Here is a 17,523-nt window from a genome sequence, read left to right on the forward strand (position 1 = left end):
TGCTGTGAACCGCGTACAAGGCTTCCGCTGGACGTGTTTTCGTTTCTCCTGAGTACGCGTCTAGAGGTAGAACTCTAGTCACGGGCCATGTAATAACTGTGTTTAACCTTTTGAGGAGCCATCAGACCGTCTTCTAAAGTGGCTGCACATCTTACAGTTTTGTCCTCGTGAGTGAGGTTTTCTTCGCAGCTTCTCCACATCCTCGTGAGCACCTGTTACTCTCTGACATTTTTGGGTCTGTCCATCCTAATAGGATTGAAGTGGCGTCTCACTGCACTTTAATTTGCATTTCCCTGATGTCTGTTCATACCGAGCATCTTTTTATGTGCTTATTGGCCAGGAGAAATGTCTATTCAGATCCTTTATCCATTTTTTTTTTTCACTTTTTAAAAGACTTTAGAGCAGTTTTAGGTTTATAACAGAAATGAGAGGAAGGTACAGAGAGGTCCCATACGCTCCCTGATCCCCACATTCGCAGCCTCCTTGTGATCACATCACTTACCAGAAGGGGACATTTTTACCCAGGATGAACCTGCGTTGATAGACAGACCACAACCCTATGAAATCCATCGTTTACATGAGGTTCATTCTCGGTGCTGTACATTCTGTGGGTTTGGACAAATGTGTAATGACATGGATCCGTCGTTGCATCATACAGAGTCCTTCACTGCCATGAAAGTCCCCTGTGCCCCACTTATTTATCTCTCCGCCCATCCCCACCTCTGGCAACCACTGATTTTTTTAGTGTCTCCATAGTTTTGCCTTTTCCAAAATGTCATATAGTTGGAACCATACAGTAGGTAGCTTTTTTTCACTTAGTAATATTCATTTACTGTTCCTCAGTGTCCTTTCATGGCTCAGTAGCTCAGTTTTTAACACTGAATAACATTCCCGTGTCTGGATGGACCACAGTTTGTTTACCCATCACCTACTACAGGACGTCGTGGTTGCTCCCCGATTTGGACGCTTACGAATAAAACTGCTATAAACATCTGTGTGCAGGCTTCTGTGTGGGCACAGTTTTCAGCTCCTTTGGGTAAATGCCAAGGAGCACAATTGCTGGATCATATGGTAAAGTTATGTTTAGTTTTGTAAGAAAACACTGAACTGTCTTGCAAAGTGGCTGCGCATTCTGCATTCCCGCCAGCAGTGAATGCAAGTTCCTCCTGCTCCACACCCTTGGCAGCATTTGGTGTTGTCGGGGTTCTGGATTTTGGCCGTTCTAATGGGTGTGTAGTGATGTCTCATTGTTTTAATTTGTGTTTCCCTGATGGCAGCTGAGGTGGAGCATCTTTTGACATGCCTATTTGCTATCTGTGTATCTTCTTTGGAGAAGTGTCCATAAGGTCTTTGGCCCATTTTTTAGGCATCTTTGCCTACTTTTCAAGTGGGCTATTTGTCTTTTTATTATTGAGTTGTCAGAGTCCTTTACATGTTTTGGATACAAGCCTCTAATCAGACATATGATCTGCAAATACGTTCTCCCCTCTATTTGTTGACTTGTCACTTTCTTGTTGGTGAGAAGCATGTGACTTTGCTCTCTGCCTTTGCCCACCTTTCTGACAAACTGCCCAGAGCCTTCGATGGCCTCACTCACCTCCCACCTCCCAGGAAACTTGCACTCAGAGCCAGGAAGCACTCCTATTGTCTTTTATATCATAGGACTGAGATTTTTTCCTAGAGGCACAACTGCCTTTCCTGAAAACAAGGAGTGACTCTAAAGGCACCATAAATTTCCTGAATCTGGTCCGAGTGTAAACTGAAGTCCAAGACCAAGTGGCCTCCTTGCTTTACCACCAGAAGCATCTCTAAGGACAGGCGGGTCCCAGCGACCTCAAATACTGTTGGCTTCCCAGCAGCTGCAGCTGGAGACGGAGCTCGCCATTGGGCCGCGTGCATTTCCGGGGGTATATTTAGGTTGCTTCTATTTACTGTTCCCAGAATAGCCATTGGTTTTTTGTTTCTCTGCCATCCTCTTAGTTTTATTTCTTCTTGGCCCAAACGAAGGGTGATGTACTAGGTGACTTCCAAAACCCTTTGCACCTTGGAGATGCCATGCTCTTAAACAGTGCCCTCTGTGAGCCGTGCCCGAAGTCCACCAGCAAGCAGGGGTGAATGTCACCCAAATGCAGAAGAGACCCCACACTGTGGGAGGAACAGGCTCCTGCAGTCCCATCCCGGCATGATTCCATCACTACTGTTCAAATTCATAGAGGAGTCGCCTACAAATTCATATCTCTGGGGGGTAAACATGCTCACCTGTATCATTTTGGGGCAGGGTTGTAGGTAAATATTTTGCAATGAAAGTGATTTTTTTATTGCAGTTTAACACCTTAAGCTTATACATTTGTTATCTATAATTAGCTTCAAGAACAGCTGAGCTTCATTTCTCCCTTCTCGTTAGTGAATCAGATGATGCTCCGGGGGCCGTGGTGAAACGGGCTTAAATTCTGCGCCTGCCGCTGGAGACAGCTCTCCCAGCCAGGGCATCCTTCATGCCCCAGATGCCTTAGGCTGCTACTAATCCCAAATTAGAGCTCTGCTATCAATAGCGCACGTGATGCCAGCCCAGTTTAAATAAGCCGTCAAGGTTAAGCGGAAACCGATGAGCCTACCTTGAATTTCCCATAACTGGGCTTCACGCGGAGCTGCCACCAGGCTTAGTCCTCACTTCAGGGAGCGTGGAACTCGAGGCTTGAACATGGACCTGCGTGGACTGTTTCCTTCCAATGGCGTCGCTTTTGTTTATTATTTTCATTTTTATAGTTTCGCAAAAAGAGTGGGCTTTCAGGAGGGGCCAGGTGCAGGTGGAAAGAGGCAGGTTTTAGATAGTAGCCAGCAAAGAAAGAAAGCTGGAGAGAAGGGGTGAGATTGAGTTGTGTCATCGCTTGTCCACTTGAGCTTTCGGGAAGTAGAGAGAACACATCAGAACAAATGAACCCAGCTGAGTATTTGTATTAATAAGCAAAATGTACAGCTCTACAAAACTCTGTTCATGAACACTGAGTCTGCTAATAATTTCTAACCTGTGCCCTGAAGCTGATAACCGGTCGATACACTGAAAGAGTGGAAACAGTGCCCTGTGGGCTGTTCTGCTTTTCCCACCACCACGGCCTCCCTCCTGGGCGGAGCCTCTGTATTTCAAGTACCTGCCATCATGAGGCGCCCAGAGCACCCCAGAGCCCAGCCAGGTTGCCAGGAGGTGGCAGTCCTCTTTTGTAAGCCACGTATGACACAATAGCCTTCCACTCAAGTACGGTCAAGGGCAAAGTCTCAAGCTACAGTTAAGCGCGAGGGAGGAGATGAGGGAGGGGACCAGGAGAGACTCCACTGAGGTGGCATCAAAGACCAGAGCATCCTAAGGAAGCAGTTAGAAAACAACTATTCTTAAGCGTCAGAACTGACCTCACCCCATCCCTACAGAACGGAACTTCTAAAAGCAGACAGCTTCTCGTGTAGAGAAGTCTCAAGGGGAAAGCGAAGGCGTCACTATTTTTATTTATGGTAGTTAGGAAAAAAAAACCATGATAGAGCCTGTTTAGTTTTTTCTGAATACACCATGCATACGTTTAACTCTCCAAACCCCACCCAGAGCTTTAGAGGATTTGGGGGGCTTGTCCCTTGCCCTACGCTGGCCCGTCGTTTTGAGGGGGGAATGTGACCAGTGGCCTCAGGCAGGAGCACCGTGGACCTGCTGACCTCTGACCTCTTCTTGCTTTTGTCCAAAACTTGTGAGACCTCTTTCGGCCCCAAAGCGAAGAACAGCCTTTGCCTTCAGCAGGTTTTGGTTTGTTTGCTTTCGTAGAAAATGATGTGTATTCCTCGTGTCTGATTAAATTGTGGACCATCTCTGTCCCGTTGGCCTGCTCTCCCTCCTTGGGTGATTCCTGCAGTTCCGTGGGTGTCCCCAGGCCTCCATGTGCCCTGTGCGTGTCCACAGGTGTCTTGTGCAAAACACAGAGGAAAGTATTCTTACTGCTTATTTTGGGAAGACACAGATATTTCTTCGGACTGCTTTTTATTTTCGGGCCAATGGGTCACCTGGTAACGAACATCTCACATCTAAAATTTGTGCGTCACCCAGTGAGTTCACAGTCACAGCGGATGTGGTCAGCGGTGCTCTGAGGGGGTGATGTCAGCATGTGATGCATGGATGTCACTGGTCAGAACTCACCTTCATTGTCACAAAGCAGAAAGCACCCCCCAACAGTATAAGTGCGTAATCATAGGTTGTCAGTGAGGTGCTCGCTGGGTAAATGCTAGAGATCAGCTGGCACAGGTGTGCTAAAGTCACACTCAGGCCCTTCCACTCGAAAACCTGGGCCTCGCTGGCTCCACCAGCCCCCACCCTTCTCTGAAGCCAGTATAAGGTGGCAGGAAACTGCCAGAAGCCTGGATGGGGCCTGAGGGCTTGGGTGAGAGCAGCTTGGCCTCTGCTGTGAGCCAGTGGGCCTGTTCCATGGGGGGACCACAGTGCACCAATGTCCAGAGGAACGTTTCCCGTTAGGGGCAAACAAGCCCAGACCAGGACTCCAGAGAAGCAGTCTGGGCAAGAGGAGGGCTTCAGTCACCCGACCTCTGCGGCCCCCCTCCCGGCAGGTCAGCAGGGTTCCCAGGAGGTTCTGCAGGCGAGGGGGCAGTGGCCTGGGCTGGGCTGTGTGAGCAGCAGTGCTGGGCTGGGGGAGGAGAAGGTGAGGGTCCGCGTGGATGGGGAGGGGGGTGGAGGTGTCACGGAGGACGTGCTGTGAGGTGCGTGCAGCATTGCTGGGAGGAAGTGTGCGAGGTAGGAGGTGTGTTCGAGTCTGGGCACCTCCATGTGACGCTCTGTACCACCCCTACAAGGAGACACATTGGACAGTCTCCCTGACCCTGGGGCTCTGGGTGTTTTCAGGATTCGTGGAGGGGCAGAGCAGGCCAGAATTGGGGGCCCAGTCATTTCCCAGCTCACCAGCCTAAGGGGAACCAGGCAGGACAGCCAGGTTCTCAGAAAGGAAAGAGCCAGCGGGTCAGGGACAGTGTGAAGAGCAGGTGTCAGAGGTCAGAGCACAGCAAGTGCCTGCTGCCTGGAGCTCCTGACGGATGGGCAGGACTCCTCTGCTCCTCTGGGGCTGTTTCCTCCAAGGATAGCTCAGGAAGCTGATCCCACAGTGCCTGCCGCCCACCTGCTGAGGCGCTTCTCTGGAGTCAGCTGGTCCATCTAAACCACTGGCCAGCTCCTGCGCCCTCCTGCCCTAGTGACTGTTCATTCATTCATTTATTCGTTCATTCATTCAAAAATGCTTACTGAGGCCCTGCTCCCGAGGAAGGTCTCTGCCTCAGCATTTACAGCCTAGCAGGGAGCTGAGGCAGGTTTATGAATAACCCCAGGGCAGACAGAGAAGTTTCGGGCTGTCTGAGTCCAGGGGAGGCCCTACCCTGAGACCAGGACGCCTGAAACTGCCCAATTGGAGCCGATCCTGGCCTCATGTCCTGGCTCACCCTGTACTCAAGAACCAGAAGTTGGAACAGGCTCCTGCCCAAGGCACACATCTTTCGTCTTTCCAAGCCAAGTCCCATGGCCAGTCCCCTTGAGTCACCCTTGGGAACAAACACCAGCCTAAGGAGCCTGCCCTGGCGTTGACAGGATCCGATGTGGGTCAGTGTTCTGGTCCCACCCCGAGGACGAGCAAAGGAGTCTGACTGGAGTCCAGCTGTGGTCAGTGAGTCATCGGAGCCCAGGCGGCAGCTATTTCTGAACCAACGGCATCGGATCAGATCGCTCTCCTCACCTTGAGTCCATTGTCCTGGCCTCCGGAGCACTTCCTCCGAGCTGAGGCCAGCGGGAGGCAAGAGCCTGGGCGGGCGGGAGTCGGCCAGCAGGGTTTCCTCGCTGGTACCATGCGGGCAGAGAGGAGGAGGGCGAGAGGCGGTGGAGCGATGGTTCTAGAACACGCTAGAATTCTGGGTCCTGTGAGTCCACCCTCCCTCCCCCCTTCCTGCTTGGAGCACCTGCTGTATAAGCCACACACTGTGTTAGACGCTGGAGACGCGCAGACCAGAGATGCCCCCCCGCTGAGGAGCCCGGCGGGAGAGACGGGCGTCGTGACTGATGTGTTCCGAGTGCTTGCTGTTCACCAGGTCCTCTTACAGGCACTTTACGTGTATGGGGTCCTTTCATCTTTACAACAGCTGTAAGGTGTCCGCTGGTATGGTCTCCGTTCTAAAGATGAAGTGGCTGCTCATGGAGGGGGTAAGCAGCTTGCTGAAGCCAGACATTATATAGCCCCTCCAAGCCATTACCCGCGCTGGACCCAGCTAGGCCTCCGAAGGCCCCAGGAGAGGGAGGCACAACCATCCAGGCGTCCACTTGGGCTCCCTCCTGGCCGTGAGGGCAGCTGCCCTGCTCAGCTCCCACTGTGCTGTGACCGGGTCCTGCAGGGGACCACACCCTGGCATCTGCCCCTGAGCACAGCGTCCACAGTGGAAGCAACCGGACATCCCATCCACATCTCTGGGCCTCCCTTTTGTTGATCATGATCCTAGTTCTGGGCCCAGCAGGACACAGGGCCAGCCCTGTCCAGTCACCAGGGAACAGTCGTGGAGGAACCTGGAGGGGGGTGTCTGGAAGCCCACTGGTGACACCCAGGGATCCTGCCTCTGGATGTCCTGCCTGGAGTGATCCAACCTTGACATTCCTCCCTCGGGAAAGAGGAGGAGTCCTACCGGGACCCTGATGAGTCTGCGTTGGCCCTGGTGGCGCACGTCACTGAGGAACGGAAGGGACACGTGAAGAGGGGGAAGCCACCACGTTCTCTTTCTAATGGGCCTTGTTTCCCTGCCCTTGCACTTGGAGTTACTGTAAAGGGTTATCAGTTATCGGGAACGAGCTGCCCAATGACAGGAGTCAATTTCTTTGAATCGGGGGGACTTTCTCTCCTGTTGGGAGTACCAGCACTCGCTCCTCTCTGAAAGCTGCAGACTGATTTATTTGGTAAAACTCCATCTCTGGTTCCCAGAACTACTTTAAGTCATTATTTGTGAACATTGGTAACCGCAAAAATAATTTGTTATTCTTACTATTTTATACTGTGAAGGACTATGAAACAGGGTTAATATTTCAGAGTGAATTAATTGCAGTGGTCTGTTTCCTGACTATTGGAAATCTTAGCTGGCTTTTTAAATTTTTTATTATTTCCTTTGAACAGGTTAAGTAAAGGTCTTCACATAACTTACAAAGCATATAATTTTTAACAGTATTTTTCAAACCACATGGATTATGAACCATGAGTAGATCATAATAAAACCAACTTAGTTTATCACAGTCAGCATTTTTTGCAATGAAAGTACAGAACAAAATTAATAGACTAGACTAGAGGTGCTCACACATGATAAGGGTAGTGTTTTATCAAATATTCAAAAAAGTTATATATTTTTATATAGAAATATATTTTTCCAATTTTAAATTGACATAAAATTTACAAACAATAAAATTCACCCTTTATAATGTACAACTATGAATTCTAATAAATGTAAATGCACTTCTATGTCAAAAAAAGTGAGAAAACCACTCAAGTCAAGAGTCTACTGAACTAACTGGAGATATTCGTGAAGGATAGATTCTTCTAAGACCTTTGGAGGCAGGGACAGTTGTCTTACCCAGGAAGATAATTTTATACACCTCAGACTTTAAAGCCAAATGAGACCCTAGAGAGTATCCAGTCAGTGGTTTTCAAAACTTTTGTTTTACAGGGACAACATTTAATAAACCAAATCTAACATGAAACCCAACAGATCAAAGTAGAGTAGCAGAGACTAGAAAACACAATTTGAAAACTGCCAATGTGGTCGACCCCTCTCGTGCCCACATTAGGGAGCTGAGGCCAGATGGGCTGAGTCACCGACCCAGGTTGGCCCCTCTTACTGGCAGAGCTGGAGCTCAAACTCGAGCTGTCGGCTGCTGTTCAAGGCATTTCCACGCTGTCTTGGCCTCAAGGGAGTCATAACCACATGGACCCGCCAATGGGATTGGCTGCGCGCTTGGAGTAGTGCAGTGGGCTACAGACATTCACACACCAGGTCCGAGGAAAGACTAGCCAGCACCCACTGTGGATGGAGAAGTGTGCGTCAGTCCAGGGAGGCCAGGCAGGTTGTTTGGGCAGCACAGGTTGGGTAGAGACTAAATACAGGCCCAGAGCTGAGATCCTCCAGAATGTAAGGACATAGCTACCTGCTCCTTGAAGATTCACCCCGGGCCTGCCTGCCTGTCTCTCCCTGAAGGGCCATGGCTGGGCCCCACCTGTGGGTTGCAGGTGAAATATAGCCCCCCGGTGGTAGGAGACACTGGTTGTTGCATCGCCTTTCTCAACCAGGACTCCTCTCTCACTTCCTTTCTCTTTGGTTTGTGTGTGGGAGTCGGGGGTAGGCAGGGAGACTGTTGGGGGAAAGCTGGGGAGTTTAAAACTCCTGCCTGTGGTTCGTAGGTTCTGCATCAAAGGCTGTTACTCTCAGTATCCCAGGAACTTGCTTCAGCATCTGGACTGTAATGCTAAGAACACAAATCCAGCTGCTCCCTCAGAGTGTGACTTTCTCTATCCCTGAGTTAGGTCATGGTAGCCTTAATCCAGCATAGTTTAAATTGTTGGAATTCTCAAAATACTATGTACGCTTGTACACCAGTACACAGTTCACTTTCTAGAGTAATTTTATTTATGTGAGTTTTTTATTTTTATTATTTATTTACTTTTTAAAAAAATATATATTTTTTAATTTTAGAGAGCAAGGAAGGGAGTGGGAGGAGAGAGAAAAAGAGAACCATCAATGGGTTGCCTCAGGCATGCACCCCTACCAGAGATCGAACCCAAAACCTAGGCATGTGCCTTGACCAGGCATCGAGCCGGCAACCTTTCAGTGCAGGGGAGAACTCTCAACCAACTGAGCCATACCAGCTAGGACTACATAAGGTTATAAATTTGCACCCCACTCCCAAAAAAGGTGTGTACTGAGGAATATCTGCACTCAGATGATCAAGCAGCAGGAATTCCTGGTTTCAAAAGGAGTGTAGGCCCTGGGCAGTGTGGCTCAGTTGATTCAGCATTGTCCCATGCACCAAAAGGTCACTGGTTCCATCCCTGGTCACTGGGGCTCGATCCCCAGCAGGAGGCAACCAATTGATGTTTCTCTCTATCTCTCCCCTTCTCCCTGTCTCCCTTCCTCCCTCTCTCAAATCAATAAAAACATATTTTTAAAATAAATAAATAAAAAGGATTGTAGGAAGATTGTGGGGGTTTTTCCTGGGGGCCCAGGGAAGGGTTAAGATTTTTTGGTGGAAACATAAGGAGAGAGAGCACCCAAGGCCGAAAGAGTTCAGTATAGAAAAAAAGGAATAGCCCTTAGTACTTGAAATTAAGGGGAGGGAGTTGAGATGACAATTGGTACCTCATCTTTAATAAGCAGAAGTTGACAGACATGAGGAGGTGATGACCTCTCTAGTACCAAAAGGTCCTGTGGGCGGGGGGTGGGGGAGATGTTTAGGTAACAGTTATTTAATGAGTGAAGTTGTCCAGGGATATTTAATAATATTTCATTGTTATCTAGTTATCTGTTTGAATTGTACATAACATTGCAATAAGTAGAAAGGAGATACTTAAAAAACAGACACATCTATTGGGTACTTTCACTGCGACCTGCTCCGTAGAACAGGTGTGAACAGGACAGCTTGAGGTGCTGGGCTTGCACACTTCAGCAGTCCCAGGGGAGACTCCGACACACCCAGGTCCCCAGGGTGTGCTCGAGCGTGATGAAATCTAGCAAAGCCACATTCGAATGAAAGGAAATTACTTGACATGTATCTCCCTCCTGAGTTGGAATACTTAGGTGGAATTTTTGCATTTTACATTATAATACAGCAGCCCCCCTTCTCCACAGGGGATGCATTCCAAGACCCCCAGTGGATGCCTGAAACCACGGATAGTACCAAACCCGGTATATATTGTTTTTTCCTATATGTACATGCCTATGATAAAGCTTAACTTATAAATCAGGCACAGTAATAGATTAACAGCAATAATTAATAATAAAATAGAACCGTTGTAGCAGGGCACTGTCATAGAGGTTGTGTGAATGCGTCTCTGTCAACGTCTCATCGCACTCGACTCCCCTTGCGATGACGCGAGACCGTCCGCTGCCCGTGAGGTGGCGTGAATGAACAGACTCTGTTTATTTCTGGAGTTTTCCATTTAATGTTGTCAGACCACTGTTGACTGCGGGTAACTAAAACCTCAGAAAGCAAAACCACAGATGGGGGGACCTATTATATCTATTACTGTGCCTGATTTATAAGTTAAGCTTTATCATAGGCATGTACATATAGGAAAAAACAATATATACCGGGTTTGGTACTCTCCCTGGTTTCAGGCATCCACTGGGGGTCTTGGAATGCATCCCCTGTGGAGAAGGGGGGCTGCTGTATTATAATGTAAAATGCAAAAATTCCACCTAAGTATTCCAACTCAGGAGGGAGATACATGTCAAGTAATTTCCTTTCATTCGAATGTGGCTTTGCTAGATTTCATCACACTCGAGTCTATAGCAGTTGTAAGCACAGGGTTTTGGTTTGTCAGACTTGGATTTAAATCCCTGCTTGGCCGGTTCCACACTCTATGACCTGGGACATTTTATTTCACCTCTCTTAGCCTCAGTTTCCCCAGAATAAAACAAGGTGACGACAGACTCACAGAGCTTTCGTAAGAAATGAAATGATTCATGCAAAGCATTTAACACGGTACTTGATACATAGTAAGTGCTCAAAAATGGGCACTGTGAGGTGGTATTTGTTTTAGTGGTGTATGTAATAAATGTTGACTGGTAAACTGAATAACACAGGAATAGCATGTTGCAGTAAAAGGTCCTCTTTAATATATGGGATTTCTTTGCTTTAAGCTTATTTGTGCTCAATTTTCACAAAGAAAGGGATGGCCTAAGAACTTTCTGTAGTGTCCTCTCTAGGGGTCTGGGGACGAGTTCCCTCTGAGAGGTGTGTGGTGCGGAGGCCGCCACTAGAGGGCTCTGCGGAGACCCTGAAAACCCGCCCTTGGGTTTCGCCATGAGAAATCAACCCTGAGCGCCTTGGCTTTTGGGGGACTCACGGGCCATTCTGTTCATCACGGCTGTTCAAGAGGGCAGGAAATAGCAGTAACCCTACCAGAGAAACTTCTAGGAACCACCACTTCTGCCGGAGGCCTGGGGGTATGCAGGCGGATGTCACCAGAAACACCTGGTAGATGCCAAGCCAGGGAAAGCCTATTGCTGTGAGGTCGCCCCACCTCCTGCACTCCACTGAGTTGCCCTTCGGGGGGGAGGGGGAGACTGACATCGTACAGTGGAATATCAGCTTTCACACGGGAAACCAGGGAGAGTGGGAGGTTCTGAACGCTGGGTAAGGACTTCACAGTAACCACAAAACCTACCCTGAATCACCACGGAACCTTCAGATGCCCAGTGGAGGCTGCGGCCAAAACAGGTGGCTGGACGCATGAGAGTGAGATGCCCATAGGCCCTTGGGGTTTGGGGGCCCAGCTGCAGGGACAATGGCCGGGCGCCTTCAGTGGTGCACTGGCACTGCACACATGCTCCTGGGGACTTGTGGTCACTCAGGGATCACCAGCCAGTGACGCAGTAGGTATGTCATTGCTCTTTAACCAGCGGCATTGGCCAGCAGGTTACAGCCGGGTCTGAGCGGGAGCAGTGAGACCGGCGCCTCGGAGGCAGAGGCCAGCCAGCTGGGCGGTGGAGCTTCGCTGCCTCCCAGGCTGTTGGGCCCCCCGGACCGGGGCAGGGGGCGCAGCAGAAGGCTCCTTGAGCATTTGTTTTCCTGCGGCTGCTTTGTTTTTGCGGACCTTGCATCTTCCTCCCCAAAAATGAGCAGTCCCTGGGAGCCACACAAAATAACGTGCCCCTAGACTCTCTGAGAAGTTACCGGAGCGTGGGGTGCTTGCTTGTCCCGACTCCTCTGTAAACCAACAACTGGGGACTTTGCGCCGGGAGAGTCAGCCCTCCATTCAGAGTCAAACGCCTCCCTTTCCAAACTTGTGGGACACGGAGGTCAGGCTCTGGGGGTCCCCTCCAGCCCGCTGGTCCCTTGCAGGGCTGCCCCGGGGGCTGGGAGCCGGCCTCTCGCCCGCGGGGGCTGCAGCCAGGACAGGGCGCCCGGGCAGGGGCCGGCGGCGGGGCGGAGCAGGTGAGCCGGGCGGCGCGGGGAGCGCACTTGGCCGTGACGTCGGAGTTGGCAGCAGCGGCGGGAGGCCGTGCGCGTGGGGCCGAGCCGGGAAGATGTGCTCCACGGGGCAGCCGCCGCAGTGAGCGCGCGGGAGCGGCTGCGGGCAGGGCCTGGGCGGCGAGCCTCGCGCTGCGCACGGAGGCGGCCCCGGGCGGCCAGGGCGCTCGGCCGGCCCCAGGATGTAGGCGACCGTGGCTCCCGCAGGCGCACGGCTCACCATGAAGAAGCACTCGGCCCGGGTGGCCCCGCTCAGCGCCTGCAACAGTCCGGTCCTGACCCTCACCAAAGTGGAAGGTAACGGCTGGGGAGGGGAGGGGTCTGCGCCCCGCGGAGTCGCCCCCTTACGGGGCTGCCCAGCCGTGGGCTGCCCGGCCTGGGGGCTGCTGGCTCCACGGGAAGCGTCCCTGCAGTGCAGCTGCCTGCGGGGGTGGCACCTGGCAGCTCCCCGCTGCCCGGAGCTGCTGCGAGGTCTGCGGGGCCGCCCAGGGTGCTGCAGCCAGAGCCGCGCCGGCTCCTTCCTGCGGGGCCCCTGGCACATCTGGCCGCCGCAGCAGCAGCAGTGGCCTCAGCTCCTTCCCGGCCTGTGGCACTGGCCGGCTGGGTAGGAGGAGCTCGCCCAGACACTACCCAGTGCCTCCCCGGCTCACGCACTTGAGTCCCTGGTGCCCGGAGCATCCCCCAGGCAGATCCAGGTGTGCTCAGCTGGTGGAGCGGGAGTGGCTGCCGCAGGCTGAGAGGTCTCCCTGCCCTCTGAACCTCCCAGCCCACCAGCCAAGGGACGAGCAGGGGAGAGAAAAGCCACCACCAGCCTGTAAACATGTTCTTGCCCCCACTGTGGGATGTGAGGCAGAGACCAGGAGAAGGAGCCTGCCAGTGCCCCTGGAGAGCTGTGCCTTCCTTAGGCACAGCTGTCACCCTGCCTGAGTGGAAGGGAACTTGCCTCCCGATGTGGGGGGAGGGGGAGGCAGGGAGAGACCCACCTCCATTCTCAGCTCCTCCCAGGAGGCAGAGGGGGGATGACCAGTCTCCTAGAGCTGGCCAGGTTGTCCAGGTGAGGGCTGGGCAGGGCCAGCCAGTGAGGGGGGAGGGGACAGCAGACCCCTCACGTCCCGGTCCTCGGCTACCCTGAGTTAGCCCAGCGTTAGCCCTGTGTGTGCCCTGTGTGCGGGTGGCGACGGGCTCCTGCCGCACTCCCAGGACTGCGGCCTGGAATCAGGACGTGTGTAAGACGGCTTCCGAGGACCCTGCTTCCCCGAGCGAGTTCTCACTTGTTGCACTGAGACTGAGGACCAGTGAGAGTAAGACGGAGGCTCGCAGGGCAGTTAGGCTCCCTGCCCACAGAGGCCGGCCTGTAGGCATCCTGGTCCCATGTCCCCATCCTACAGATGAGGACTGTGAGGCCCGGAAGGGTGGATTGGTGGCGAAGCAGGATTGGAATCCGGGGCTGGCTGATCAGAACATCCCTTTGCCCTAACTTGTGACTACTTACCTATTTCTCCCCATTTCTATCTTTAGGAGGTTGATTTTTTTTTCCTTCTTGTAGCTGTCTCCTCCCCTTCCCCGCCCCAATCTCAGGACAGACTTGGTATCAGTCACCTACACCTGAATTTAGTGCATGTGTGGCCTCTCCCAGGACAGGGAGGGGCATATCCCAGCCTTCTCAGGGACTTTGCCCAGGGTACTGGTGAGTCGGGGAGAGGAGGGTTGGCTCTGTATTTCCCTTAGGTTAGCTGGAAGCTTTGCTCACTCACAGGGTCCTCCTGGGGAGTCGCCCCAGCCCCACCGTCTAAGTGAGGCAGGTTGGATCTTCTCTCCAGCCTGGGCAGGACAGCCGAGCTGCACTCCCCTCCACAGGGACAGGGAGGCCTCCCAGGCTGGGCGCTGTGACCTCAGATGGCTACAGGAGGCAGTGAGTGACATGCCAGGCACAGGTAGGGGATCCCTTCCCCATTCCCTGGGGCTAATGCCAGCTGAGCTTTGAGCCCCCCGTTCACACCAACAACTTTAGCAAACCACAGGCTTAGGTTTTTAACTGACTTTGGCACATAATGTCTACGGGTGATGGAAAGTGTATTAAATTGATAATTGGACACATCAGAGATCTAGACAGTTCTCTTCCCTGAGACAGTTCCACTTTTATAAACGCTGCACCTTGGTTTCCTGAATTGTGCAACAGAAGTGATACCCTACCTCAGCAGACTTCACAATGAGGGAGGGCAGGTGACAGTGCCTAGCATGTGCCTGAGACACAGTAGGTGCTTAGTAAACGCCTGGCAGTCCTCCAGTCCCAGGCGGTCTCTCACCTTCAGCACCTTGCTGCTAAGAGTAGGTTTGTGGGGACGGTATCTAGAAGCATCTGCAGGTTCCATGAAACCAGAAAGCCTCCGACCCCCGTTTTGTGTAGGAAACTGATGGGTCCATCACAAAGTCTGCAGTCAGGGCCTGAGAAACCCTGCCTCCCTCCCTTTGCCTGGCCAACATGCAGCTCTGTTTCTCCGCCCGGATTTTCCCTTGTTGTTTTTGTTCAGTTTGGCTTTGGATCTATTTTTTGAAACCATTTGCATCTTGCGTGCGTGTTTGGGAGTGTTGAATCATTTTGTTTTGCCTGGATGCACAGGGCACGGTGGTCCCCATCCTGTGGCTGTTTCTGTGTGGATGGCAGGCAGGCCACAGTGACGGAACACAGCCAGCGGGATTATTTATTAGCCTGTGGAGTGTGTCTTCCAAGGGGAGGCAGGAAGGCACCAGCATGGGGTACATATAAAACCGAAACAGAATGCAGTGCGCGGTTGGACCTAGACGCAGGAAGACGGGCAGGATGACTTCATTTACCCGGTAAATACTTCATCTGACCCTGCTCTGTACCTCTGTGTGTTTAGCAAGGCAATGGAATTGCAAGAATGAGCAGTACTGGCTTCATTGTCTTCAGGAAGTTTCAGTCTAGCGGGAAAGAGACATGTAGGTAGATAAGTTATCCAGGACAAGGTGGTAAATTCCTGTCCAGAGCTAAGAACAGTGTCGCGGGGACACTGACAATTGAGCAATCTGAGGAGGCCTTCCCGAGGAGGTGGCCTGAGATCCAGGCATTGCAGCTGAGGTGGGGAAGCTTGTCACATGCAGAAGGGGCCTGCTGAGGCAGGGAGTGGTGGGTGCCCAGGCTTGGCGGGGAGCACCCGGAGGAGACTGCAGCTGGGCCTCCAATGGGCTGGAGGCTTGGACAGTGGTTTGCAGGCAGTTGATGGCGGCTGTCCTGGCTGACAGCAAATGTTGTTTTCAGAGCCTTTTCCTGGCTTTCGCATCGAACGCAGACACTGAATATTGATCAGGAGCACGTCCTCACAGAGTAGTATTTACTGGGAGCATCTATATTCACGTTTTGATAAAATGACGTTCAGTAGGAATTGGGAGCTGAGAGCAGAATAATAAATTCCCCTGAGAGGCCAGCAGCATGTAGTGCTGTGGAGTGAGGGCTTTGGGGTTGGATGGATGGATGTGGTCCCACATCTCATGCTGAACCAAGTAGCTCTGGCTGATGATTAAAGCTCTCTGGGCATCAGTTCTCTCGTGTGCAGATGGGATGACATGTCCCTCTTCATAATGAGAACAGTAGTTTTTGCTAATGACCTACCATGTTGCAGGCACTTTAGGGAGATTGCTGTATTATCTCTCTTTCCCCCAAAGGGAGGGTGAGCATGCTGTCCCAGTTTATAGATGGGGAAACTGAGGCTCAGAGAATCATTGACACAGGGTCATGCAGTTGGAGAGCAGGTATGCCAGGCTTCACAGCCATGTCTGCCTACTCCAAAGCATCACAAAGCCCTTGCACAGCCGTTTCATTTGAGCAGCAGTGAGAATGGCATTAGCTCAGGGCACTGGGTAAATGCTCTGGGAATGTTTGCCCCCTAAAGCGCCCACCACAATATGGCTCAGAGGTCTGGACAACCACTGGGACTCACAGGCCCACTGCTGTGGGTGATAGTCCCAGTGCCTGGGCCCAGGACACTCAGCCTGTCCCAGCTGTCCCCAGTGAGGTCTGGCTACTTTGTTTCCATTAATGGGATAAGACTGTCTTTTGGAGATGTTCAGTTATTGCATATGGAGCCCCAGCCTGTGGACCTAATCAGAGAGGTGTCTTGAGAAGTATAGTGCCAAAGGGTTCCCACTCCCCAAAGTATTTCCCGGGTTGGCTTGCCCTAGGCCTGAAGCCTCAATGACAACAGCCATTCATGTATTGATCAACTCTGTCACCTAATACGTGCAAGAGAGTAAACCAGAAGTCCCTGCGGATGCTAAGAGGAGTTAAATATAATCCTTGACCCAGCAGCTTCCAAACAAGTGAAAACTATCACAATGCACAAAATTATGATTACATGTTGCAATGTAGTTTTTAGAATTCCGTAACGAGTGTAAAATAAGTGTGTGTTCAGCAGAGGGCGAGCTCACCCTGGCTGGGGTGCAGGTGGCCGCTGTGCAGCCTTGCCACCTCTACCCCCTGCTTTGCCAAAATGATGTAATCCAACGGAACACTCTTTCCTGCTGAGTCAGAAGGTGGCCTCCGATCCTTCTCGTCACCCAACTCTGGGTGATGACGACACACTCACTGGCACTGACCTTCCTGGGAGCGCGACCAGGGTGCCATGTCAGAGGATGATCCTCTGCCCTGTGGGCACTGAGAACACAGCATTCCTGGCACACGGAGCTCCATGGACAAAGGTGCAGAGTTAGGAAAGAGGTTACTTGATGGAGACCTGCAGGTGGTCGAAAGAAGTGGGGGGGAGGCCAGGGCCGAGGTCAAGGCTGACTGAGGGCAAATGCTGAGGCCTCAGGGGAGTGAACTGAAGCAGTCAGGAAAGGGGAGCCATAGAAGAGGAGACACACCATCCAAGTCTAAGACTGCCTTACAGAGCTCCGGTTCAAAATGGGCCATGAAATAGAGTCCATCTATCACAATTGATATTTTTAATAACAGAACTAGGATAGAATAAAAAATACCAAAGTGTATCGCATGCAATAAGAATGAAAGTTGACCTGTGACGTGTTTATTGCAGAGATGCATGTGCATGAGCGTGCTCGCATTGAAGGCAACAGTGGAAAAAGTTTGCAAAACCGCAGGGGAGTGTCCAGTGGAGACAAGGGGCTGGACTAGGAAGTGACCACAGCGCCCAGGCCAAACTAATGGTTCTAGTCCTGTGGTAACATTTGCTGCACACATGCTGTGAGCCCTTGACCTGCATTGCCTGGTTCTGTCCTCAGACACCCCTGTGCACTGG

At 51.8% G+C, this 17,523-nt stretch overlaps 1 protein-coding gene across 2 annotated transcripts in view; it reads left to right on the forward strand.

Annotated features, from left to right (window-relative positions):
• The window catches only part of SLC35F3 (solute carrier family 35 member F3), a gene marked incomplete at both ends in the record, with an annotated part of 246,796 nt that overhangs the window by 159,984 nt on the left and 69,289 nt on the right, over positions 1 to 17,523 (forward strand). The window contains one exon of one of the 2 annotated variants that reach the window (XM_081124075.1): positions 12,472 to 12,547. The exons of the other annotated variant lie outside the window; for it this stretch is intronic. Coding sequence (XP_080980201.1) covers positions 12,472 to 12,547 — 76 coding nt within the window. Of the gene's footprint in view, positions 1 to 12,471; positions 12,548 to 17,523 lie in introns of those variants that run through there. 2 annotated transcript variants of the gene reach the window in all.

Source organism: Miniopterus schreibersii (genome assembly GCF_964146895.1).
Source record: "Miniopterus schreibersii genome assembly, chromosome: 21".
NCBI lineage: Eukaryota > Metazoa > Chordata > Mammalia > Chiroptera > Miniopteridae > Miniopterus > Miniopterus schreibersii.